This window comes from Mytilus edulis, chromosome 4 (genome assembly GCF_963676685.1).
Source record: "Mytilus edulis chromosome 4, xbMytEdul2.2, whole genome shotgun sequence".
Taxonomy (NCBI): domain Eukaryota; kingdom Metazoa; phylum Mollusca; class Bivalvia; order Mytilida; family Mytilidae; genus Mytilus; species Mytilus edulis.
Genome location: NC_092347.1, coordinates 68,100,518 through 68,128,174, shown reverse-complemented (window position 1 = coordinate 68,128,174; position 27,657 = coordinate 68,100,518). Strand labels below are relative to the sequence as shown.

Genomic DNA, 27,657 nt, shown 5'->3' with positions numbered 1-27,657 from the left:
GCTCGGACGAAGAAAAAGCTTTGACGAAAGCAATTCAGAAGTGCTTTCCAGATTCCCAGCAAATTCTTTGCACACGTCACATTGAGGAAAATTTTAAGAGACATTTGCGGGAAGTCATTGGCGAAAAAGACCCAAATTACAACACTGTGCTCAACGATGTTTTTGGCGTAGATGGTCTCCTCTCGTCTCCTGATGATGTAGAGTTTGACCTAAAGGTAATGGAGTTGGAAGCGAAGTACGAGTACAGTGTTCCCGCGTTTCAACGTTACTTTAGCAGTAGTACATCATCTCTGAAGAACTATGTCTGGGAACCGGCACAAAAAGACATTTCCCCAATTAACTGGAAGAACAATTCATGCGAATCCATGAACAATATTTTAAAACTATCAACAAATTGGAAAGCCGTTAAGCTCCCGGACCTTATAGGCAAACTACACAAAATTGTTCAATTACAATATTGAGATATACGCCGAGCATTACATGGCCAGGGGAAATATGCGTTGGCTCCTTGGGCTAGAAAACTTCAAGTAACAGAAGTGGTATGGTCGTCGAAATGTGCAAAAGAAAAGGACGCCATTTTCAGAAAGTTAATGAATCTAAGCAAACCTAGAGACAATTTTGTGGAATCATCTGACGGAAAATTAAAGATTCCTAAAACTCCAACCACCGCAAGGAAGCCAAACCAAAAGAAGCGTATTCGTAGCAACAAGACCACTACCTTGAAATTTTCAACATAACTTTTAATGTACATTGTATTATATTTGTTATGAACAGTAATGTAGTTGACAGTTAGTATGAATAGGTGGTAAGACGCATAGTGCTTTACTTTTAGTGCTTTTTAACAATAGTAAATGTTTTATATGCAGATGCTGATATAGATTTAATATTACCTTTTTTTTAACCTGAAACTGTTTTAATGGCTTTGCTTGTCAGTGTTTTAATATTTACTTTTTACTTTAGTGCTTTTTAACAATTTAGTAAATGTTTTATATGCATATGCTGATAACATGGATAACGAATTATTATATATTTTTTTAAAACTGAAACTGTTTTAATGGCTATGCTTATCAGTGTTTTAATATTTCCTTTTTACTTTTAGTGCTTTTAAACAATAGTAAATGTTTTATATGCAGATGTTGATATAGATTAATTATTTCTTTGTTTTAAAACTGAATCTCTTTTAATGGCTATGCTTATCAGTGCTTAGTTTTAAAATTTAACCCAACTCCTGCTTTTTATACCATTGTTTTTGCTATACGGTACATGTATAGTACTGCTTTATTTGCTGATTTTTTTTTGTGTAACTATTTTAATTTTGTATAAAGTAATATCTAACTGTGAATTTTAAGGTTTTTTTTTTAAGTTTTCATTTTGATATCGTTTTTGAAAAACATGTCTTTTGATGTCTTGCAATTTATAAATCTTCAGCATTAACTGTGATCCATTATTATCTGTCTTTCGAAATAGTAATCATATATTATTGTTTAAATTGAAACATTCTTAGTTGTGTTTGTGCTTTATTACAAATGTCTATTATCTTTATTTGCAAAATACTTGTCTAAAATAAAAATAAATCAATTTGCATAACTTATTTTATCGTCACAAAGTTGTCTCATGCCAATACAATAACTATTTATTTTCCCCGGGCGCTTTTTCTTTTCCCCTGGCGCTATTTTTTCTTCCCCGGGCGCTTTTTCTTTTCCCCGGGCGCTTTTTCTTCACCCGGGCGCTCCCGGGCGCATTTTAGTAGGACCCCCGGTTTGAAGTCAAGATGCCACTTTTAAAAGCGGAATGTTCATCGAGATCAGGGTTTATATTTTCTAAAGGGATATCTATGGATAGTTGTCAGTCTGTTTAATATGACCAACTGTTTACTCTTTCTCACTTTAATATAAAATTGTCTTTGTATAGCAACTTGAAACGACTAATGGGTCTTAGAGACCATCAGTGTCAATAAACAGTTAATGGAACTTGATTCTGATAAAATGTATTTTAGCAACAGAACACAATGCAGGCGTATTAAATTATAAGCCTGAAATCTTTGATCTACACCACTGAGTCAATGCCACGGCTAGTGGACGTTTCGTCCTCGGGGGTATCACCAGCCCAGTAGTCAGCACTACTTTTTTAAAACTTTAGGTCATCAATGTTCTTCAACTTTGTACTAGTTTGTCTTCCTTACTATTTTGATTATGAGCGTCACTGATGAGTCTATGTATAGACGTTACGCGTGTCTGACGTATTAAATTATAAGCTTGTTCCCTTAGATAACTATAGACAATACAGTAATTTCAATTGGAGTTATCTTACTTTTTACATAATTGTACATTTGTTGTTAAACTGTTCCATGAACAACAAGAATGTGTCCATAGTATCATTTTCCATGTTCAGTGGACCGTGAAATTGGGGTCAACACTTTAATTTGGTATTTTAATTAGAAAGATCATATCATAGGGAACAACCGACCGTGCAAGGGCTGTATAGCCAGTCAAGGTCGTTAAAAACTTCCATTAGTTGTAGGGAACATGTGTACAAAGTTTCAAGTTGATTGGCCTTCAACTTCATCAAAAACTATCTTGACCAAAAACTTTAACCTGAACTTCGCCTTTCATTTTCTATGTTCAGTGGACCGTGAAATTGGGGTCAAAACTTAAATTTGGTATTAAAAATAGAAAGATCATATCATGGGGAACATGTGTACTAAGTTTAAAGTTGATTGGACTTCAACTTCATCAAGACGACAGTCACCTTGACCAAAAACTTTAACCTGAAGCGGGACGAACAGATGTCCGAACGGACGGACGGACTAAAGGACGCAGCAGACCAAAAAACATAATGCCCCTCTACTATCGTAGGTGGGGCATAAAAAGGTTCATACACGATGTAAACTCATGGTAGATATAATTAACTAGCCAGTAGTGACATAAGGGTATTGATTGCATTTCTTGCAAATCTTTATCCACAAAACCAGACGATAAACAATACAAAGCAATACGAAAACAATGTACAAACACTTAATGTGACTACAGGTTGAAATCCTGAACTGTACATATGTGTTTAAAACTATTATGCTATTTCGTAGTGGTTAGTTTTAATTGGTGGAGGAAACCGGAGTGCTGGAGAGAATCACCAGCCTTTGGTGGGAAAACTGACAATCCCAGTCAATTAAGATTGGAGTCTAGTGCACCTTCACTTGATGGATTTCAACTCATAACTTCAGTGCTGACTTGTTTTTGATACAGTAGTTTAAACTTCGTTAAACCACTTGGTCACTGTGGCGTCTTTGAACATTTATATATAAAAAGCAACAAATGACAATATATTTCTTTTATTTTTAGATGTTCATGATAAAAGCATGATAACAATAATGGTTTGAAACATTTTTTATAACAAACATGATAGTACTTGGTATCGTATATTTATCACTAAAAACAAACATATGCTATAGAAAGATGGATTGCATATTTATATAACTTACAAACAAAATAAGTTATAATGCCTAACTAACTGCACGACTTATTTGAGAAAAGTAATGGAATTGAAGGTTGGAAAATTTTCTTTTAAAGGTATTTAGATAAAAGTTTGCAATTTTCATTTGATCTATACATTATCATTTCAGAGACTAAATCATGTCCTTCATTTTCAAATTTGAACATAGAAACTTTCTTGATATCTGAATTATGGATTTTATTTTGTTGGTACATTTAATTCCAAATTTTACTAATAATGATTTTACTAAATTTTACCAAGGAGGTATAACCTCCTTGATTTTACTATTAATGATTTTACTAATAATGATTTTACTAATAATGATTTAGAATACATGTTTAGCAATACATGTATATGAGTACCCTCATAATACAGAGAAAAATACAAAGCACCAATTAATATTTGTTTGGCAAAGAATCCGCAAATATTATATTCATTTGATAGGAAATAATTAAAATGAAAAAATACACCCATGCGTAAATTTTGATGAAAAAAAGAAAAGTTATTTGAACACATTATATAATGAAGAATGATAAATTATTTGGTCATTTAAAAAGTCAAAATTCCTATTCAGCCAACAATGTTTACCAGCATTTACAGGAGGGAATTAAACAAAGTCCTTAGCCTCCAATTAAGATGATTAAGATAAGGTTTTGATTGTATAATAAGTAATGAAACTGTTATAAACAAAAAAACGTATGCTAATCTTCTGCAAGATCACAATCAAATACATGTGGTTGTTTCTGATTAGTTAAAGAATGTGACAAAGTATTTCCTCTTAGCTTAGTAGAAAGAAAGTAGAAAGATAAAAAGCACCTCATTTGAGACTTATCTGATGACATTTGTAAATGTATATATGATATGATAGATAGGAATTCTTACTCTATGTCATATAATTTTAAAATGAATGATGATATTTAAGCTATTCTTAAGTTTGAAAGAATAAGTGTTTTGTGTAAATTTGATATTTCTGATGCATTCGAATTCTGTCCTTATATGTCATCGCAGTGGCCTTAATTTTGTTTCAAAAAAACATCTTATTACATATGACAGAATTAAATAAAATGTATAATGTTATTTGAAAAAGAGAATTATCATTAATGAAATGCAATATTCAATTTAATTTTTAGTTTCATCTGCTTTTCTTATCCAGAAAGCAAGAACTTTTCTCCCTGATGTTAGCTACATTATTTTATCAATGATGAGAAAATTATACACTTGAATGGATACATATTGAACAATATGTGGCAAAAGTTTCTCAAAGCAATTCACTACTTGACAAGAATAAATTAAGATAATTATCATTGTAATCATTTAAAAAAAATATCAACACAGAAGCACACGAAGGTGCCCAACAATCAAAATATATGCAGTTATAGGGAAGAGTCATATCTTCAAAAAAGCAACTCCCTAAATCCTAATTTATATTCTTTCTGCTCCTCTTCTTTAAATGTAACAAAAACTTTACCATTCAAGACATAAGTTCTTCTTTCTTTTTATTTCAACGCATTGTTTCGTATTCTTAAAATAACTTAAAATATCTCATATTTAATACAATCCATGAATACACATTGCCATTATTCTAAAATATGGAAAATATTTTCCTCTGCTTTTAAATTTCAACACTCAATACAGGTTATTTCCTCAGAATTATCATTTAACATATGGCTGTTTTGAGGGAAAATTATACAATTTATCTACAAAAGAAATTATTATCTACAAAATAATTCAGATTACCAAAGAACAAATTTTCTGAGATCAGATATTAAACAACTTCAAAGATAACAGGATAATGACAGTGGATTATACTTTAAATACTAGTTAGTACAAATAAAACAAATATTCAAATATTGCACATTTATCAAAAGTCTACTGTTTTACAATAATACTACATCTTGCATATGAAAAATCTACTGCTACTGACCTTAAAATTCATATAAAAATATATTTTGCATATACTATATATCCATAAAATCATTCAAAACATTTCACATTAACAGCTCATATATATGGATTTAATGATTAAAATAGAAACTATTAACAAATAAAAGATAACCTGATGTCCCAATAAAACTTTAAAAATTCTAGCTGAAAATGGCTAGTCTGGAAATAAACACTTCTACCTATGCCTTCGGCCTTTCTATGTTCTCACAATTAACAATAGGCTTAATAGTTCAGTTCATTATCAAAGACCTACCTAATTTACAATCTCCTTGATATATGATATCCCCATACTTTTTAATTGGAACCTTTTCAATTATGATTATATTATAGGAGTTACAACAAATATCTACCATAATAATTTGACGTATTACACCATTTTTTCTTTCATTTTGTCAGCAAAATATTTTTGAAGTCAATATAGACACCTATAAATGCTTAGGTACACTAACAGTCAATAGAATGTATTAACCATGCCAGTGAAGTAGGTGAGTAGTTACAAATCAGACTGGTCAGAAATTTGAACAAACTGCTTGAGAAGAACCACAGTCAAGTCTTCAAAGAGCAAAGTGATAAAATAAATATAATAAATGCTAATTTTGAGAACACAGGAAGGCATATTACAGCTCTTTTGACAAACTAAAACATGGCATTTCCCCAATGCTGTCTGGATTATGGCACTAAAATAGTAACGAAAGGAAATCAAACTTACAATATTTGAGAAGGATGCAAATGTTTGTCATTTACAAGCAAAAAAATATGATTTAATATCAATTAATGTTGAAACAGTGTAAGTAATAGTATTGCCATTAAATGAGAAATATAACATAAGTAGTATCCTTAATTTGTATTGAGAACTTTTTTATGTCAAGATTGCTAACCAATTCTTCTACAACAAGATTTTCTACTGGAATAAATACTCTTTTCTTGAATTTTGTTGGAAATGGGAACTGAATTTCAGTGTTTAAAAAAATCAAGCATTTGTTCACTGATATATCAAAAAAAATTTAACCTGAAAATCATGTTGCTACAAAAAAAAAGAATTGTTCAATCATTGACCATTGATACCTATGAAAATTAATACATCAAATAAGCTGAAATTGACAACTTTGCAAAAAGGCTAAAAATTTACTGAAAATATTTTATAAATGTTTTAACTGATCACAAAAGCAGCAACTGAAAAGACATTTAGGATATTATTGATATATTATAATGAACATAAACATATATATATACATCAAAATGTACAGAAAAGTTGGTCCTTAATAACTAATATCACATACTTTCTATTTTGATTGTTGGATTTAAAACGGATTTAAAACACAGTTTTAAAATATTTGCGACAATTTCAATGTATAATGACTTTTCAGCCATGACAAATATTTCATTAAAAGACATATTACACACTACTATCATATTTGTACTACTTTTTGGTTTATATCTAAATGATTCATGTATAATAATGCATTTTTGTTTGGATATTAATAAAAAAAAAGTCGTCTTAAAATTGGTTTAACACAAATGTTTAGCCTTTGATACTTGATACTGTGAATAAAAGTTTCAAAGTTTAGTTCATTGTTAAATATGAATTCCTAAGTGGCTGATGAAAGCAGATACAGGTTCATCTTTTGTACATGAAAGAAACCAAGCTTAAACAATTTCAAAGGAATAAGACAATAATGAAAGTAAATTAATCTCGACTAGACAAAACACTTGTTTGCAGCATGAAGATTGTGGACAACAAAAATGCAAGTACGGATAACATTACCAACAAAATTAGGTCTGTTATGGCATTCAATGTTTTGCCTTTTTCCCATAATGCATTACACTAAGTTACTTTTGATCTGGTATTCCCTTTATAGCTTAAGATTTATAATTAAGTTTAAATTTTCAACAACATGCAATGCATTGAGCGAAATAAAGACACGGGACAAACTTTGATCTATTTTGTCAGTCTTTCTTTGGTGTCAGGAACAAACAGTCTATTATAAATACACTGTCGTTATGTTTTTTTCAGACAATATATAATCAGGTTTTAGTAAAATAAAGATATTTAAAAATAAAACAAAGAATAATGATTGACAGAATTGAAATATATGAATTACAGCAGTAATTTTCAGGTTTGGTTATAACAAGTTCTACCTATCATAAAATATTTATAATAATGTTTCATATAAATAAACAAATAAAAGAGAATAAATTAATTGCATTGCAATTGAATGTAGACCTATGAAATAATGTAACAAAATAATGAATGATAAATAACTGATCAATAAATAAATACACATGACAAAATGCACCACATTTTACAAAGGATATCATTCATCTGTTTTCTTTCGATTGTCTAAATACAGAAGCTATTAAAAATTATTTAAGAATTGAATGCTTCTTTTTGTAACTTCATTGGGATGTAAAAGCATTGACCGAAGTACATTTTGTATGAAGCGCAAAAGCGCTTCATTCTTAAAATGTGCGCACGGACAACACTTTTACAACCCTATGAAGTTACAAAAAGAAGCATTCAATACTTATAATTACATTTTTTAGCTAGGATAATGAAAATATGATTTTTATTAATTTTTTATTTAATTCACCTGTGCACTTTATTGTCGGACCTCGTGTTATCATGAATGATAAGTTTTATTGTGTAATGCAATTGCTTAAGGAATAACACATGATGTGCAGTTAGCCAATCAAAATAACGTATTATAATGAAACATACATCTAATGTAATTATTACCTGCTAAAATCAAATTGTTCCTGTCAAGTGGCTTAAATTATTTACAAAACTTATCCTAGATTCACCCTACTTCTAACAGAGGAAGTTTGATTTCAAAAGACATCAGTTTTGGGTACAATGCTAAATGATTATGTTTGGTTAAAGTTAAAGAACCACAAATCTATCCTACATTAGGCATAATAATTGGTTCTAATTAATTATCTACATTATATATTACCAGGATTTCTTGAGCAAATCAAATCACATGTCTAATAATTTTAGTACTCCAAAATAACTCAAATCAAAAGCCTAATGCTGGAATATTTTTAATATGGGGATTAAGAAATTTTTTTATATGAGCCCATTAAAGGTTCTACTTGTGCATATTTTGAAGAGGTCATCTTGATAAGGGTACATGTATTGCAGAATATTCAAGAACAAATCTTCACGAATATTTTAGCATTGCCAGACATGTGTAAATTGCTATGGAAGCCAGTTTATTGGTAGGTGTCAATTTTCATTGACAAAATAAAAAAACTCTTCTGTTCCAAAAAACCTTCAAATTGGAGTCCAAGAAAAAAATACTTTTGTAGTCCGATTACAACTAAAATCATAGAAATATTATCCTATTTCTTTTGCAAGTGGTCATTCTATTCTTTATTTTGTAAAGAATCTTTAAAAAAAATAAGTTATTTCCATTCTAAAATTTATTAAACAGATCTCAATAAAAAATTTCACAGAATTGACCAGTTGCAAGAACACTAACACTTGTATGTGTTTGGTTGTAATGGAGAGATCAATTGTCACAAGTGTTTCTCATTGGGAGATCTACCATACAAATATCATTTGAGTAAATTCTACTGAACTTGACATACAAAAGATTCTTGTTTATAGACTATAATGCTATGAACACAACCAGCTGCACAGTCTATTGAGATTATCACAGAACACTGTTACACTGTCAATGTATCATGCATACACCATACATGCATGATATCCCAGCACACAGACACAGCAGCTGTTTCATTGATTCTCTGAAAGGAGAAAAAACACCACAGTAAGATAAAGAATCAGTATATCTTTTTCCACGTAGAAATACAATATGTAAGTCGTCAGAAAGGGGCTAAGTGTGAAATACTGTAATTCAGAAATTAATGCGAGGTTTTTATTATTGTGAAAAATGTGACTGAGTTGTAAATGCAATAATTCAAACTCGCATTTTGAAATATCTTATATGAATATAACAAGATTTTTCTCAAAAGCGTAAAAATTAAAATCGCATTTAAGTCTAAAATAACAAAATCGCAATAATAAATGCACGCAATAATTTCTGGATTTACAGTAAAGTTTCCACCAATATAAGCTGATTAAGGAAGATATCATGTATGTCTTTGGGAACACCAAGATGTCAATTCTTTACAAAATTACAGAAATTAAAATGCGATACAGATTTACCATTTTTATCAATGAAGTATTTATCTTATGGTAACAGTACTTATTTTTTTAATCGAACAAAGCGTCTTATTTATACAGGAGAAAAATTGTGCTGTATCAAGTGTTAGAATCACTTTAAAGGCATTCCTGCATGTATTTTTCAGATTTATCACCCCTTACTTACTTTGCATGTGTTTCCTGTAATAAATCTGGTACTACTGTTACTAATGCAATATAAATGAAGCCACCAGAAGTGAAGGGCAGGATCCAGGCTGTACTGTCTCCAGCAGCTTTAGCTGAGTCAGCAAGTAATGCAGTCATAGCACCGACTAATGCACCTGTTGCTGTTAACAACTGAAAATAAATTATAAGTTGATAAATTACAAGGCAATAACAAACTGCATTGAAAAGGCAACATTAGATGCTATTGACTCTTCCTACTGGCACTTTTTGGATTATTCTGCAATTGAAAGATCTTTTTTTCTTTGTCAAGCACAAAACACATAAAAACCTTTAATATGCCTGATTTTCTTGCTGTGTTGAAGACCCATTGGTGGCCTTCAACTGTTGTTTTTTTTAATTTTGGTAGTGTTATAGTCTCTTTGACACATTATCCATCTCCACTTTCAATTCTATCTTCATCCTAAATCTGCATCTATTTATATTTTGACCACTGTTAAATTTCTCACGTTAAAACAAGCTTTTTTGGCATCTTGATCATCAACAAATATTTCACATTATCACATCCCACACAGGAATTATCAAAGTCCTACATATATGAGTCAGATTTGTCTGTAAAAACATCAAACTCCAAAATCTTTAAATAAATATTATTGAAAAGGTAATAACTATGCTAAAAACTTTCAAAAAAATCTTTAATTGTTTATTCTTCAAAGGGGTCTTAATAGCCTATTTCTCTTTCTGTTTACTGAGTTACAAACATTTTGCTTTTATGTCTTTAATTTACACAAATGTTCTAGCAATTAAAGTGCATTATCATTTTTTTGTCTACATTAGGCATAAGCCACAAAGGTAGACAAAGGCATTGTCAGACATTTGCATTATAATTTCACATGTTTGTTAAATTTCAAACATTAAAACAAAAGAAAACAAGAATGTGTCCCCAGTACACGAATGCCCCACTTGCACTATCATTTTCTATGTTCAGTGGACCGTAAAATTGGGGTAAACCCTCTAATTTGGCATTAAAATTAAAAAGATCATATCATAGGTAACATGTATATTAAGTTTGAAGTCGATTGGACTTCAACTTCATCAAAAACTACCTTGACCAAAAACTTTAACCTGAAGCGGGACAGACGGACGGACGGACAGACGAACGAACGGACGCACAGACCAGAAAACATAATGCCCCTCTACTATCGTAGGTGGGGCATAAAAATTATATTGAAATCCTGTATGAATTCATTTTTTTTTTAACCTAAGTAGTTATAAAAAAACATAATAGCTCTACTGTTTGGTTATGGCACACAGGAAATTATTTAAACAAAATATCTCAAATAAGTGCATAAATGGTGCATATTATTCATGAGTTGATCAATAAATTGTAAATGTGTAGACTTGTTTTTCGACCATTTCTTATACATACATTAGGCCGTTAGTTTACTAGTTTGAATTGTTTTACATTGTCATTTCGGGGCCTTTTGTAGCCTACTATGCTGTATGAGCTTTGCTCATTGTTGAAGACCATACACTGACCTATAGTTGTTAATTTCTGTGTCATTTTGGTATCTTGTGGAGAGTGGTCTCATTGGCAACCATACCATATCTTTTTTATGCCCCACCTACGATAGTAGAGGGGCATTATGTTTTCTGGTCTGTGCCTCCGTTTGTTCGTCCGTTCATCGTTTGTCTGTTTGTTCATTCGTCCCGCTTCAGGTTAAAGTTTTTGGTCGAGGTAGTTTTTGATGAAGTTGAAGTCCAATCAATTTGAAACTTTGTACACATTTTCCCTATGTTAACTATGATATGATCTCTCTAATTTTAATGCCAAATTAAAGTATTGACCCCAATTTCACGGTCCAGTGAACATGTAAAATGATAGTGAGAGTGGGGCATCCGTGTACTATGGACACATTCTTGTTTATTTTATATTCACCTTTATTTTGGCAAAGAATACCCACAAAATCTATCTCTGTCATAAAAGGGATTGTACAACTATACATGTTGTAATTCTGTAATTTTTTTTCTATGTTTATGTAAACTGTTGATCTTTTTCTAGATTTTGTCATGTTTGTAGAAATTACATTTTTTTCTGTGGTAAACCACAAGTATCAATCAAATATAAAAATAAAGGTGCATAACTTAACACTTCATTCCAAGGTTATGTTGTCTGTAGAAAAATCTATGTGAGCTAATTCATTTGACAGACAAGCGAACAGACAAAAGGATAAAACAATACATCTACTTGTATAGGGAACATTAAATATGACAATTATCTTGTCAAAATAAAGCTAACAGAAGCTGTTAAATGTCAACATCTTATTTTATCAAACATTTGCTTGGCTTGGTGATTATGGCTGGGCTGTGAAGATTTTTATGATTTGTTTTTCTTCCTCAAAATACAATCTTGACCATCAGAGGGAGGTTTGTTTGCATGTGTATGTGTGAGCTAAGGCTCTGTGTTGAAGACAGTACATTGACCTATAATGGTTTACTTTTACAAATTGTGACTTGGCTGGAGAGTTGTCTCATTGGCACTCATACCACACATTCTTATATCTTTATACTTGCTTTGTGTTATGTGCCTGTTCCAGGGTTTTTCAAAGTTGCCTATTTTTTTCTGGGAAGTTGGGGATTGATGGTTGTTGTGGTCTGTTGTTATGTAAATCATTTTTTGTATTTACTGCTATCCTTTTTCTTTTAAAATGACGATTGCATTGCAGTAAATATAATAATTTTCTAATACTACCTATATTAACCATTAACCTTAGATACAAATTTACATTCTGATATGATATTACTAGAAAAAAGGCCAATGTACCTGAGCTTTTGCTGCTTTCCATCTGTCAAACCCTGACCTCAGTAAAATTGCAAAATCTCCAACTTCATGTGGAATTTCGTGAAGTAAAATTGCTAAAAGTGTTATAAATCCAACCTGAAAATAATAAAATAAGAAACATTTAAAAAAATAAAAAGTTTTTGAAAATCAAAATATCTTGCTTGCTTGCTTCAAGATATTTTGTCAAAACATTATGAAAATAAAACGATCTAAATATATTCTAGTCAAAGTGTGATTTTTTTTTCACATTTCAATTTAAATCTGAGGTCCACTTCAACCGAACCTGTGAATAGAACATCATAAAACAACATTTGAATGATCTAAAATTTAGCATTTATATTGAAGAAGTGAAGAAATGTTTGATTCCTAACAAACTTTAAAAGTCTATACTTCATATCAGAAAACTCAATATTTAAACAAATGTGATAAGGTTAATTGAGCTAGATTTTTTACTAAAAGTAATTGAACCTCATACATTTTACTACAAATGTACTTGCAACTGACTACATCGATCTTCAAACAATGATATACAAAATATCAATGGCTAGTCAGAAGTACTTATCAAAGGGTTTAAATACATCTTTTAGCACTATGCATTGATAATACCCCAAAAAGTATCATCAATGTCTTGGCTTTATGAATTTCTTCACAGGCTAGGACCTACGGTCAAATAACTATTTCTGTGTCATTTGGTCTCTTGTGGAGAGTTGTCTCTGGAAATCATACCACATCTTCTTGTTTTATATTTACTCAGTGCTTGCAGTACAAACATTGTGCTCAAAACACCAAATCCAGTATTTTGATTGGTTAAATAATCATATGTTTATGACTGCAAGGCCGGGCCATAATGTATTGTTTAGTTTGAAATCCATTTGCCTTAGTCTAAGTTTGGAATGCGGTCATGTAGGAAATATTGACCTCTGATTGACAAATCTTTATCACCATTTTTCTGTGATCATTTTTCACATACTTAAATTGTTAATTACATTCAATGTTGGTTTTCATAAGTAAGAGGTCAATTACTAGTATACTGACAGCTTTGTAACAAGGTCAGTTAGGGCGAAGATAGTTAACATCAGGTAAAGGTCGAATCTAGGTATCTCATCTTAAAGTTTCGTATCAATAAAACATTATATAACTTTGATAGTAACTGAATTATAGGTTACATTATCTGATACTGATAAAACACAAAATTGGATGCAGAAAGGTAAAGGGTAGCCCTTTTTTTTTTAAACAGGATCCATAAAAACTTTTTTAGTCACTGGACCCAAGGTGGCTGCTTGACCACTGGACTCATTATCTATCTCATTACAGGGATTTGAGAAAGTACATGAAAATAAATAATGTAATCAGTGAAACTACCATCAATCAGATAGACCATAGTATATAAGCTGTAGTTACATACACAAAGTGTTCCTGCTACTGGATATGATCTGATAGGGGATAGATTGATAATAAAAAGAAAAGAAAGATGACTAAACATTTTCATTGACAAAAAAATGTAAAATGTGAAACTTCTTAATTTGAGTTGGTAATTTAAAGCTGTTTCCCAGTTTAAGGTCTGAAAATTATAACATTAGTATCTGTTTGATAGACTTAAGGCTTACCTTATTACTAACTATAAAACTACCACCTACAGCTAAACCATGAGTAAAATTATCTATCACATTGGCAAAAAGGTTTAAATAACCACTTATCTAAAAAAGAAAAATATATATATATATATATATATAAAATTCAATTCTGGTAATCAAGGACTGCAACTGAAAAACCTCTTGCTGCTCCAAAACCTCATCACTCTGATTTCTTTTCCAAGTCAGTAAACCCTGATATCAAGATTGGCAAAAAAAAAACCAGTAAAATGCACATATACTAAAATCCAAAAAAAATAAATTCACATACAAAAAATTGTTAACAAATATCATGTAATCTTTAGATAGAATTCAATCCTTGGACTAAAGTCCTAAAGTCAAGGCTATATGAAATCTGTCAGACAGACATCTTCAACAAATCCATTTACCTGGCAAATATTAGTAATATATCATGAACCTAGTCATATTGTATAGACTCTACAAATGACCTCCAGATATCTTTATATTTTTGTGTCATTGGGTTACTGTCTCAATGATGTTTACCTATTATCAGCTTTTAATGATACAAGATATAAAAATATCTGTCAAGGTTATCAATATAGAACTTAATTTAATAACAATTTATCTCTCCTCCCACAAATTGGTAACAAAGCTTTTTGAACAACTTGTTCTTCAACTTCAACCCAGGATAAAGGGGCTTCCAACCACATGTCCCCATTCAAATAAATTGATAGTCCAAAAAATAGGATTTGGGGGGGGGGGGTTCTAACCCCCCCTTTAGAACCCCCCCTTTGGATTCGCCACTGGATGTGTCTAATGAAGATGAAACGCATGTATGGTATCTTTGATGAGTTTTTACAAAAAAATAAAACAGGCTTCTGCATATATATGAAAATCAAAGGGAAAGCTTGTATCAGTTTGGTAAAGTTTGAAAAGATGTACTGTGGATTCAGTTATTTTCATGGATATCAACTTTCAAGGATTTATGAAAACTTGCATTTTCGTGGAAATCAGATTTTGTGGTTTTGTCAATCTCTGCCTACAAGGCTTATAGAAAACTTGTCATTTGTTGAACATTTGAATTTGTGGTTCACCTGTACCCACAAAACCGACAAAATTGGTATCAAACGATTATAATTTAATTTTCTCTTTTGTAATGGATATAAAGTTTTTGTTCAGGTTTTCCGATGACTTATATGTGTATGTTGATTTTTCTTTGGGTCTTTGTAAACTTGAGAAAAACCACATTAAATCTGATAAATTAACAAGTTGTTTAAACAAAAATGAGCTATCTTTACATTTCAATTATATATATATTGAGAAATATCTGCTAAATCTTAAATACTTATGTTGGCCTTCCTTCATCAGCTGTTTCCTTGTGCATGTTATAAGATATTTGATTTTTTTTGTCAATGCCCTATCACGTCTTACCCAATTTAGCTTACAGTGAATTATATCTAGAAAATTATTTGATTGTACATGTATATAGAAAATTGACAGTGAAAATTGACAAAACTGAACCAATAAGGGACTACAGATTCTGTTTCAAACATGTCACAGATATTCAGTTGAAATGAGTTAAAATATGAATTGAGGTTAACCATAAAAATACATGGATACAAGGAACTGAAGGACCTATAAAGAATGGCTATACTCTGATGTCAAAGATACAGAATGAATGATGTGAAAAGAGGCATGTTCAACATCTTCTAAAACAAAACCAAAGAACTTCTGAAGATTATCTAATACCTACAGAAAGCTGAACATTAACCAGCAGTGCAATATGGCAGACTTATATCACTGTTCTGAGGTTTTTAAATATAACTGCATGGTTTTCTTTATTATTATCATTGAGATGCAGTATAAAGAAGTTGGAGTTCGAAAATGAAAGATTAATCTGTAAACACTGATATACAAATTACAGATGTTCAAAAAACCTAAACAATCAAACAAAAGAAAGCTTTCAAATAAATATAAACTTACTTTTATGTCCTGTGGTTTTTCAGTATTTTTCGACAGCTGCACATGTCCACCATTTTGCTGCTGTTTATACTGCTGTTCAACTGTACCAGTCTTTTTCTTTATATTTTTTGACTGTGGTACAGATTTACCATTCTCCTGAACACTTCCATTTTCGGTAGTTTTATTGGACTTATGTTTATCTCTGTTCCGTAAATTTTTATGTTTTGTATTTGTATTTGTATTTTGTTTCTCTGCCAACACTTCTTCCTCTTCACATTCATCACCTAACTGAAATTATACATTGTTACTGAAATTATACATTGTACATGTATCTGAAATTACACATTGTAACTGAAATTATACATTGTTACTGAAATTATACATTGTACATGTATCTGAAATTACACATTGTAACTGAAATTATACATTGTTACTGAAATTATACATTGTACATGTATCTGAAATTACACATTGTAACTGAAATTATACATTGTTACTGAAATTATACATTGTACATGTATCTGAAATTACACATTGTAACTGAAATTATACATTGTAACTGAAATTTTACATGGTAACTGAAATTATACATTGTTGCTGAAATTATACATTGTAGATGATATAATACATTGTAACTAAAATAATACATTACAACTCTGCAATTATACATTGTAACTGAATAATACATTGTTACTGAAATGATACATTATTACTGAATTTATATATTGTAAATGAATAATCATTATCAAATCATCAGCATAAGAAGCTTTTCTCAAAGTGTGATGGATGAAGGCATATCCCGTTTTCTCTACTATTCTGTGAACTTGTTCATTTTTTCCATTAAAACTGTGATACTTACCGGTATCAAATAAACTCATCATAGGTACCAGGACTAAATTTTGTATATACGCCAGACGCGCATTTCATCTACAAAAGACTCATCAGTGACGCTCGAATCCAAAAAAGTTAAAAAGGCCAAATAAAGTACGAAGTTGAAGAGCATTGAGGACCAAAATTCCTAAAAGTTTTGCCAAATACAGCTAAGGTAGAAAAACCTTAGTATTTCAAAAATTCAAAAATTTGTAAACAGTTATACAGTCTTAATGTTTTATAAAAATAAAGTCCTGTTTCCATATAGGTTATTTATACAAAAGAAAAACTTATCAGCAATGAAATTTATTGTATAAATAATAGTTGCTTTGTATTTGTTGAGTCTTTCTTATCTACTGTTGATAAAGATTATATGTATGAATGTTATCCTGTAAATTTAAATTTACTCTGAAGAAATGCATTATGGGTCACCCTAATGCAAATTGACATTTCTTATGGTATAATATAAAAAAGAAGATGTGGTATGATTGCCAATGAGACAACTGTCCACAAGAGAGCAAAATGACACAGACATTAACAACTATAGGTCCCTGTACAGCCTTCAACAATGAGCAAAGCCCATACTGCATAGAGAAGTTTGCTATCCAACCAGTAGCATACCAATAAAAGGAGATGGTAGGTACACTTCAATGATACAGCATTCCCCCAAACAACACAGATATATTATAGATGATTTTTTTCTGCCTGAATTCTCCAGAAATTGCAGAGATTAAAGCATAGATAATCCTTCTTTCACCGGCAGAAAATTGTTCCCTCATGGTTTGTGATCAATGTTTGATTGTAACAATTAATTATTCTTTTGATCATTAATACCTCGTGATAATAATTGGCTTGAAAAATTAATTGACTTGGTACAGGAGTGAATTTTATAATTCATGGTACTCAAATAAGTTAATTAATGAAGTTGATTGTCTTTTCAATATTAAACTTATTGTGTTAGATTCCAATACAAGGATTTCTCTTTGGCAATTTTTAATTTATTATTGACAATTTCTTTTTAGTATTACATCATATTAATCCTAAAATATTCATTGCATATCAATATTTATGTGTCTCATCAGAATCCAGTTTTCACAATCATTATATTACAGCAAATTTCTTTAGGCACTGAACATTCATCTTTTGTGATAAGGGTGATTTTTCTCTAATACAAACATTATTCCCAATTACAAAAAGGAACATGTAATTATTTAAATGTTTTTCTCTCTTAATTTTCTACTGAAACTCACTATTTTTTTCACTACTCTTCTAAAACAAATGAATTTTCTTTTGTTGAAGAAATTTGGAAACTTTCAATTTATTTAAAAACAAAACTTGTCAAAACAAAAGTTGAATCGTTGGTGCTTTGCATGCGCTTTGATAAATTAAAAAAAAATTCTCAAGCAAAGACTAGTAAAATTGAGAAAGGAAATGGGGAATGTGTCAAAGCGACAACAACCCGACCATAAGAGCAGACAACAGCCGAAGGCCACCTATGGGTCTTCAATGTAGTGAGAAACTCCCGCACCCAGAGGCGTCCTTCAGCTGGCCCCTTAAAAAAATGTTTTCTAATACAGTGATAATGGACGTCATACTAAACTCAGAATAATACACAAGACACTAAAATTAAAAATCATACAAGACCAACAAAGGCCAGAGGCTCCTGACTAATGGGACAGGTGCAAAATTGCGGCGGGGTTAAACATGTGTATATATGCATCCACTTGATTAAGTTCATCAATGGAAATCATGAAATCCTTATAAATGTATGGAAATTTGGTATAATTGCAAGTGAGACAGCTTACCACTAAAAATCAAAGGACAAGGGTGTGAATACTACGTACAGGTCATCCTACAGCCTTCAGCTATAAGTAAACCAAGGACCAAAGGACAAGGGTGTGAATAGTACAGGTCATCCTACAGCTTTCGGCTATAAGTAAACAACTTTTTGTTTTAGAGATCTTTTTGGATCCTCTGATTTTGTAATGATACACACCTTCAAAAATTTGTAAGCAGGATTTTAATTGGCTGACAGAATGTTGTCAAATTTTCTGAGGCAAAGTAATTACACAGTATTTTATTACACAGTAATTACAGGATCTGTATTAACATCATATCGTTTTTTATTATTTAGTTTGCAAAAGACAATCTGTTGATATATATAGATTCCTACACTGCAACTAGTTTATTACGATATTTCTTCACTCGAGACAGTTAAATTTTATTATTTAAAGCGTGAGGCTTGCCGAGCTTTTTTAATAATAAAACTTAACTGTCGAGAGTGGAGAAATATCGTAATACACGAGTAATAGTGTCCGAATCTGTTCTCTAATGATTTTTATCCTTCTTTTTCAAAGATTTTCAGAAACTTGTGTTCTTTATATGTGACGTCATCAGGCAAGGTCGCCTTTCATCATGGTGTCACAATAGGAAAATTGAGAAGAAAACAAAACATTTTGACGTCATAATCAAATTTTGACTAATCATTGGCAAGAAAATTTTTCACTAGTGAGGAGAAATATTTTTCTCACACCGGTCAGGAAATGTGAAAAAAGCACAAAAATTAGAGAAATATACATACATGATCAAACTCTCCTTCTTTGGCAAAAGCCTTTTCTAGAACTAAAAATGTTAGTATTCCAGCTAATACCCACAATCCAACTGACAGGTGACCTCCATGGTCATGGCTATCTGAAATATAACAAATATCAGATGACAAATATGTAAGAATTATAACCCACAAATGCAAAGTCACTTGTTTCTATCCATGGGAAGACCCACTATCAATGATTATTTACCACTCATTAAAAAAACATTGATCTCAGATGTTGATAGTGGGTCTTTGCATGGATAGAAACAAGTGTCTGTGCACAAATATGGGCTAACAAAAATCACTGGATATAGTTTTTAAAGCAAATTGTGGTTGAACAGCATTGCACTGTGGATGTAGGTCACACTGACCCAAATATTGCTAAACAGAATTGCCTGTATACAACAATAGTGGTGAAATACTGAAAAAGATATGACAGTGAGTCTACATTAATTAACTGTTGACAAAGAGATATGTCTTGGCTGTCATCAGTAAATTCAGAAAAAGACAATCTGTCTTTAATGGACAGCAACATTGCTGATAATTCAAAGTTGCTGGAGGGCAGGGTCAATCTGAGTATGTACTGATAGTAATGCAACTTTATAGAAAATACCATTGTCGATCATAAGTAGTTCCTATAAAGCTAACTTAAGCAAAAGACTTCAGGCATTGAAATTGGTAATTTAATTGAAATTTGCTGGATCATGACCTAGAAATTTACAACTGTTGGCTGCTGGCGATATTTGTTGCAGGTGAGACAAGTCTGAATTTAAAGAATATTTCGCTTTTTTCATGAAAAATTACAAAACTTGCAAAACATATGTAGAAGTGATATGAACAGGGGATGTAATTCTAATAGGATGAGAATGAAATACTTTAACTTGTAAACAATAAAATTAACAAAATTGACCTGAAGTTTAAAATCAGATAAATACAGTTTCATGCATTATCTTTCATGTACAAATTAAAATATACTTATATTTGAAGAAATTAATTTACATACTTTTATCTAAAGATTCCCATGCTTCAGGTAACAGATGAAGAAAGACGTCTCCCAACAGTCCACCAACAGCAAAACTTAATAACAGCTTCAATTTGTTTGCAGCAGCTAAAAAATAAATAAAAATAATAAATTTAATAATAGCTTCAATTTGTTTGCTGCAGCTTAAAAATACATAAGAATAATAAACATAATGAAAGCTTCAACTTTTTTTCTGCAGCTAAAATACATAAATATAAACATGCTATTACATTTTTGTATAAACATAATTACAATGTTTCTGGTACACTATCTTTTTCACTAAAATATATGAGTGTGTAATAAATAGGGAATTTATAGGATTGACATACTCTAAAACTCAGGGAATATCTAGCTTTATTGCCTTATACATTGTCGGTGTTAAATATTTCAAACATTCACAAGCCTGTCAGTACTGAGCTTGAGAGTTTGAATTCTGCACGTGGCAAGTGGCTGGACTGGGGTCTTAATTGACTACAGTTGTCAGTTTTCCTTCCTCCATCAACAAAAACTGACCACCACATAACAGCTTTAAAGTGCTGAAAGTGGCATTGAACCCCAATCAATCAATCAATCAATTCATCATTCACTGTCAGTCATTTCTATGAAGGTGTGGATTGGGTTTATACAGAATGGAGAATAATGGGCCATGATTACAGAAAAATGAACAAAATCAAAAAAAAGAATAGAGAAAACAAGAATGTGTCCAAAGTACATGAATGCCCCACTCGCACTATCATTTTCCATGTTCAATGGACCATGAAATTGGACAAAAAATATAATCAGGCATTAAAATTAGAAAAATGATATCATAAGGAACATATGTACTATGTTTCAAGTTGATTGGACTTCAACTTCATCAAAAACTACCTTGACCAAAAACTTTAACCTGAAGCGGGACAGACGGACGAACAGACAGACAAACGAACGGACAGACAGACGGACTAACGGACGAACGGACAGACAGACGGACTATCGTAGGTGGGGCATAATAAGTAAAATTTACAGAATACAGAAACGAAGGATCCACATCCCCATCCTGACCCTCTTCAATAGAAAATAGGTTAATATATTTGAATAATATTTGTTTTATGAGTGAGCTATAAATGTATATGTTTTTATTATGGAAAAGTTAATATTTACAATCCTGTTTGTAAGGTTGAGTTTTGTGGCCTAATGTTGTGACATATTTTATGTTTAAAACTGCACAGTAAATTTGAAATTATAAAGTTATTTCTATTCAAACACAGTTCTAAGTCTCAATAGTTTAAAAATATCCTGTAACAGTTGTAAGGAATTTCAATGACTATATTATTCTGAAAAACTTCTAATAATTATACCAGTACAATGTATACCATATTAAACATTTTGATCTTGGCCTTGTTCCTATCATTAAAAGACTTGAAAATTTACAGCTATTATTCTCTTTAAATTATTTGAACAAAAACTTCATACTTTAATTTGTTTTCTACATAGTACAAAGAGGTCAAATAAATAATTTCAAAAGTGTAATGTTAGATTACAAAGGACACGCTTTATGTCAATTCTAATAACAATTTTATAAGATATATTTGATGAGCCGTATCGTATCTTTCTTTATTCATCATGGAGGATATCAGACCACTTACTGGTCAGAAAAGGATACAAGTTTCAGTTTGTTGTAACTTGTGTGATGCAAAAGAAATCAAATGGAAGTGTATTGACTGCGATATTTTAATTTGTACAAAGTGCCGAAATGAAAAACATCCATTTGACCATTTTTCTGTAGATATTCGCCTGATTGGTTCTCTGAAAAAGGCTAATTCACAAAATTCTTCAGATTTTCCAGTAACAGAATGCTCCCAACACGGAGAAAAAGTGTCATCATTTTGTAGAACCTGCAAAAAGCTACTCTGCTTAAAATGTATAGAAGAAAACTTAAATGCAAACCATAAAAGACACAGTATTATACAAAAAGAAGAATATAATAGAAAATTGGATATAATGATTTACCAGAAAGACAGAGCATTTAAAAATTTGAAGTACATAAAAGAGGCCAAAGAAGAGATTTATCAGAAAAGAAAAGTTGAAACTTCAAATTATTATAAGATGAGGAAAGAAATTTTGGCAAGGAAAAAAGCTGCAAAAATAAAGTCCATTATAAACACTGATTCTTTTAAAGCTGAACTTAATTTCATAAATTATAAATGGAAAAATGTGATTAAAGCATTTCGGGAAAAACAGAAAATGATTGAGGAGGACAGGAAGTTGTTACATCGCCTAAATATGAAATTTGAAAATCTTATTAAGTCTACTGATTTTGCAACTTTTTTGGAGGATGCTGAAAAAATGGATATTTTAACACAACAAGAAAGTTACAAAAATTTAGTAAAGAAATGTGAGCTAAAACATCACCAGAATTTTAGCTCCATCCCTAAGTGTGAAATTGGATCAGCTGAATTCATAGTGGCAAAGCAATTTACAACAGATTTAGCAAATATTCATTATATTTCATCTGATTCTTATGACCTCTTGTGGATTGGAGATAATACATCAGCAATGCTCCAAAAAGTCAAAATAGATGAACAAAACATATTAGTTGAATCAAAATATGATATAAGAATATTTGGGATTGCCTCTTTTTCTACAGGCAATCTTCTTATATGCCCATATGAATCATCACTAATGCAAATATCAAGAAATTTGGGGAAAATTGGGAATTCAAAATATAGAGTTAGAAATCTACATGTAAGAGCTGTTCACGTGACGAAAGATAATAGGAAAGTAATAGTTGGAGCTAGGGATAATAAAGGATCCGTGTTTCCAGCATATGGGAATAGAGTAGTAATTGTGATGGACCGAAAGGGAAAACACCTTGCAGTACATGAAAGTGATAATGAAAAGAATTTGTTCACATATCCAAGGAGCATAACATCAACTTCAAATGGAAATATTTTTGTTATTGACCAGTTATCGAAAGATGACACAGGAAGAGTTGTAGTTCTTAGTGAAGATGGAAACAAACAATCAATTTACACAGGTCACCCTAGCAACAAAGTAAACTTTACACCAGTAGGCATAGCAACAACCCCAAAAGACAAAATTCTTGTAACCGATGGCAACAATCATGCTCTTCATGTCTTAGACTGCAATGGATGTTTTCTAGTATACATTGATACTCGTGACCTTGGTATTATTTATCCTTATTCGCTAGCATTTACTTCATCACAAAAACTTTTAATTGGAAGTGTTCATGGCAAGGAAAACCCAGGCAAAGGAAAACTTTTTGAGGTTGTTTATTGTGGTATATAGATATTGTATGCAAGTCCTTGACAAGTATAAAGCTAGATTTAAGATTTGCATCCAAGACTTGTTGTGAATTATGGAGAGAGATTATTTTCATTAAAAGAAAGAGTTGATACATTTCATTTTTTACATGATATTTAATTTAAGGTAGGGGAAATATACAAGATGCTGCAACAGGATTTCTTAAGAAGGACTTATGGTAAATAAAGTTAACTAAAGTTAAAATTCAATATTTTACCCATTGGGTTTATAAGGTTAATGTAATTTTGATAAAAACATCATTTTTTGTAAACTGCGTTAAAATTACAAAGGGTCAACAACAATTTGGATACGTATAGAACCATCAATCTTTTCCTACTACGGTACTCTCTGAAACCACACCTGAGTCAAATCAATAAATCTGGTTACTCCTAACTACAGATTACTCCTAACTACATATGCTGTGAAATATTTATGGATAGATAACCAGAAATCAATTTGAGAATGTTCTCAATCTCTGTCACATTTTTTCCCAGGGTATTGATCAGAAAACATATCTAGGTAAATAGTGGTAACAGTTTGTGAAATAGATCAGTTTCTCATAAAAGTAAACAATCAATAATAATCCCTAAATTAATGTTTTATTATACTTATTTAGAGCAATTTATTCCAAAGCCTGTTTTCTGACAATATAAGATTCTGATGGAATGCATCCTATTATTGCAATGACTTATAAAATAAATTGAGATAGATTCCGGCACAGACTCCCTTCAATATATCTGACGATGTTTCCAAAGCCTTCATCCATCACTGAGTTAGATATTCAATAATTCCATTCTGAACTACCAAATAAATCTCTTTGCAGTAAAAATGCACTGAATGGAAATTTTCAAGAAGATAGCTTTCTTTCAGCAAATTACGATAATTTACAAGTCAGATCTTGTAAATTAAATCTGTTTTTTCAGATAATGCAATGAATGGAACATTTTAAAGACGACCATGTCTTTTCAAGATAAGAACTTGTAAACAATTCTGTTTACAGCAAAAAGCGCTGACAGTTTCTTAACAGAAATAGGTTTTTTTTCTTCAATAAATCTTGTTGAAACAAAATGAACTGAACGGAGCTAATAGAAAGGAATTAAGCAACTCTATTGGCCAAATGCAAATAATGATAGCTAAAGCATACAGATTTGAAATCAAATCTTGTCTGAAGGATATATCCCATAGCAAAGCTCAGGTAAGACTTAATCAAGATATCAAAGGAAAAAGTCAATTCTCAAAAATGAGATTAAATTAAAGAAAATAATGAATAAATGGAAATTGTAAAGAAATACCTAATATGTATAATAATCTGTAGCAATGTTTTTGTTAAGATAGTAGTTCATTGAGGGAAAATGACATTTTTTTTATTTTGTGTTTTTTGTTGTTGTTTAGTAAAGACTCTGCGGTATTTTCTGCCCTGGAAAATACTCCATTAAAATAAGAACAGGATGTAGTATGATAGTGCATGAGGCAAATCTCCACCAAAGACCAAAGGACATTAAAGTAAACAACTATAGGTCATCGTACAGCCTTCAACAGAGAGTAAAACCCATACCTCATAGCAAGCTCTAAAAGGCAACCAAATGACAAATGTAAAAATACTTACAGTCTGATTGTACAAAACAACAAATGAAAAACAAATAAGATAAACAGTAAAGAAGAACAACCACTGAATAACATTGAGAAGGATTCCTGAGAAGAATTTGCAAGGGTTTGGAGATCTGACTTGCAAATCACATTGTTTCATTGCAACCAAGAACAGTTTTCCATAAACTTAATGGATAAAAAAAAAAATTAAAAAAATACTGTATAGCAGGTTATTTTTCACAGGTGTTAATTTTCGCTTATCCTGGAGGATGAAAGAAACTCCAGAAAAAAAATTCCCTGAAATTTTTGGCGTACATCAGTAACTTTTGTAAATGATCTATGTTTGTTTTACGGTCAGGGGGTCAATAACTGTAATTGCTGTCAAGTGTTAATAAGTTAATTAGAGTCCAATACTATAAGTGTGTAAGGCACTCTGCTATTTACCCTTAAGAATTTGTGTCAAATTATATAAGCGTCAAAAGTCACTCTTACAGGGGCACTTAGCTACAAAATATATAAAAACATAAATTTTGATTTTTTTTGGTTCAATTATTAATGAAAGTGAAATATATAAATAAAAATTGGTTTTTAGCAACCACTTTGATTCAGTTTTGTAAAAACAGGCATAGAAACATTGCTAATGAATTTATCACTTGCAAGTCAATAAATAGACCTCATTAAATCTGTATTCATGTGAACTAATCAACCAAACCTCTTAGCTAGAGATGGATTGCACATGAACTAGGCATGTTCAGCTAGTAAAGATTGATTGATTGTTGGTTGCTCAACACCCAGTGGCAAATAATTCAAACTATTCAGGACAAGTGCTAGTAATTAAAGGGAAAAAAATGTCAACATTGAAAGTGAAACAAGGGTGTACCTTCACTCGACCATACAAAACAACAGCATAAAATATGACTTACTTTTTTTTTTATTACAAAGCAATATGAAGGATATTTGTGTTTTCCCCTAATTTATATGAAAAAACATATACTTTTAGTTGTACAAGAAAAGACTTTTTTTCTTTACACCCCACCCCTTTTTCTAGTAAACAGAATATAAAAAAAATAACAAAAAAAAATAACAAAAATAACAAACAAACAAGGGAAACCACCCCTGATACAAATTATGTTTGTTTCTAGGTTGATTTATTTTGTAAAACAAATATATTACAAAGTCCTTCCTTAATGTTAATTAAACTTGCACATTAGATATTATGTAAATGGGTTGGTTTTGTCTGTAAACTTTTTATTTGCCTGTTAATCAATTATTATTGTAAATCTTGCAGGAAATCTCTATATATACATATATTGCATTACATAATTTCTTACTTTGTAACTTTTTATAACATAAATATTTACATTATAGCTGAAAGAAAAACAAAACTTGTTACCAGTAAATTAAATGTTCTGACATATACTTGCAACTAAGACTGAAACATATAACATAATCTTTTTTGTTCCATAGTCATATACATAAAAGCATCAATCATATCAAATACGTTAATTGTGACATATTTTGTATGACATAAGGAAGCAGAAAATATATTCTAATCATGGAAGTAAAATATAATACTTCCATGTTCTATTGGAGAAGTTAAGCTGGAATATAATGTTCTCTGTAGCATAATGACTGCCTATGTGTTAATCTGATTGAGTTCAGTGAAACATGTACATGTGCAAAATATAAACTACAGATTAAAACTGATCAAGAATCAGGGGTTATCGATACTTCAATTAATACAGCAGATGTTCGAAAAACACAACAAAATACACACACATATATACTAAAGATTTAGATTTGTCGCTATCGCCATGACTGCAAAGTTTTTAGGTTTAAACTTAAGGCAAAGCTTTTTGGTTTAAGTTTTAAGACTTTTCTATATAAAACTATATATATGACACTATTTGTGATTATACTTTATATAACTGTTTTTATAAAACTGATACTACAAATGTATTGCTATCAAGTTCAAGCAGATCCTACAGATAATGTATACATGATATAAGTGTGATTATATTATTCATTTCCTTTTCCTTATAGTATAAAAAGAGGTTACGTAACACACAGATTTGTATCTAAGCAAAGCGTATTGTACCTTATAAGTATTTCAGAATAAGCTGATTT

The 27,657-nt window shown here is 30.8% G+C and overlaps 3 protein-coding genes across 3 annotated transcripts in view; 2 read left to right on the top strand and 1 right to left on the bottom strand.

The window, feature by feature from the left end:
* Positions 1-3,312: 3,312 nt before the first annotated feature.
* LOC139520312 (zinc transporter ZIP13-like) overlaps positions 3,313-27,657 on the bottom strand; it is a 30,418-nt gene continuing 6,073 nt past the window's right edge. Inside the window, exons 2-8 of the mRNA XM_071312849.1 lie at positions 20,623-20,727; positions 19,611-19,720; positions 16,181-16,447; positions 14,213-14,302; positions 12,588-12,701; positions 9,768-9,937; positions 3,313-9,183 (exon numbers count right to left, since the gene is read on the bottom strand). Of these exons, the coding sequence (XP_071168950.1) occupies positions 9,111-9,183; positions 9,768-9,937; positions 12,588-12,701; positions 14,213-14,302; positions 16,181-16,447; positions 19,611-19,720; positions 20,623-20,727 (929 nt within the window). The 3' untranslated portion in view covers positions 3,313-9,110. The remainder of the gene's footprint in view (positions 9,184-9,767; positions 9,938-12,587; positions 12,702-14,212; positions 14,303-16,180; positions 16,448-19,610; positions 19,721-20,622; positions 20,728-27,657) is intronic.
* Positions 22,160-24,536, top strand: LOC139520310 (E3 ubiquitin-protein ligase TRIM71-like). The gene has a single exon (XM_071312843.1). The coding sequence runs from the start codon at positions 22,243-22,245 to the stop codon at positions 23,926-23,928; it is 1,686 nt and encodes a 561-aa protein (XP_071168944.1). The 5' UTR covers positions 22,160-22,242; the 3' UTR covers positions 23,929-24,536.
* Positions 24,999-27,657, top strand: part of LOC139520311 (F-box/LRR-repeat protein 2-like) — a 28,224-nt gene continuing 25,565 nt past the window's right edge. Inside the window, exon 1 of the mRNA XM_071312845.1 lies at positions 24,999-25,138. Coding sequence (XP_071168946.1) covers positions 25,061-25,138 — 78 coding nt within the window. The 5' untranslated portion in view covers positions 24,999-25,060. The remainder of the gene's footprint in view (positions 25,139-27,657) is intronic.

Excerpts from the sequence above, each read along its gene's own strand:
- LOC139520310 (XM_071312843.1), top strand. The coding sequence starts at position 22,243 with ATGGAGGATATCAGACCACTTACTGGTCAGAAAAGGATACAAGTTTCA.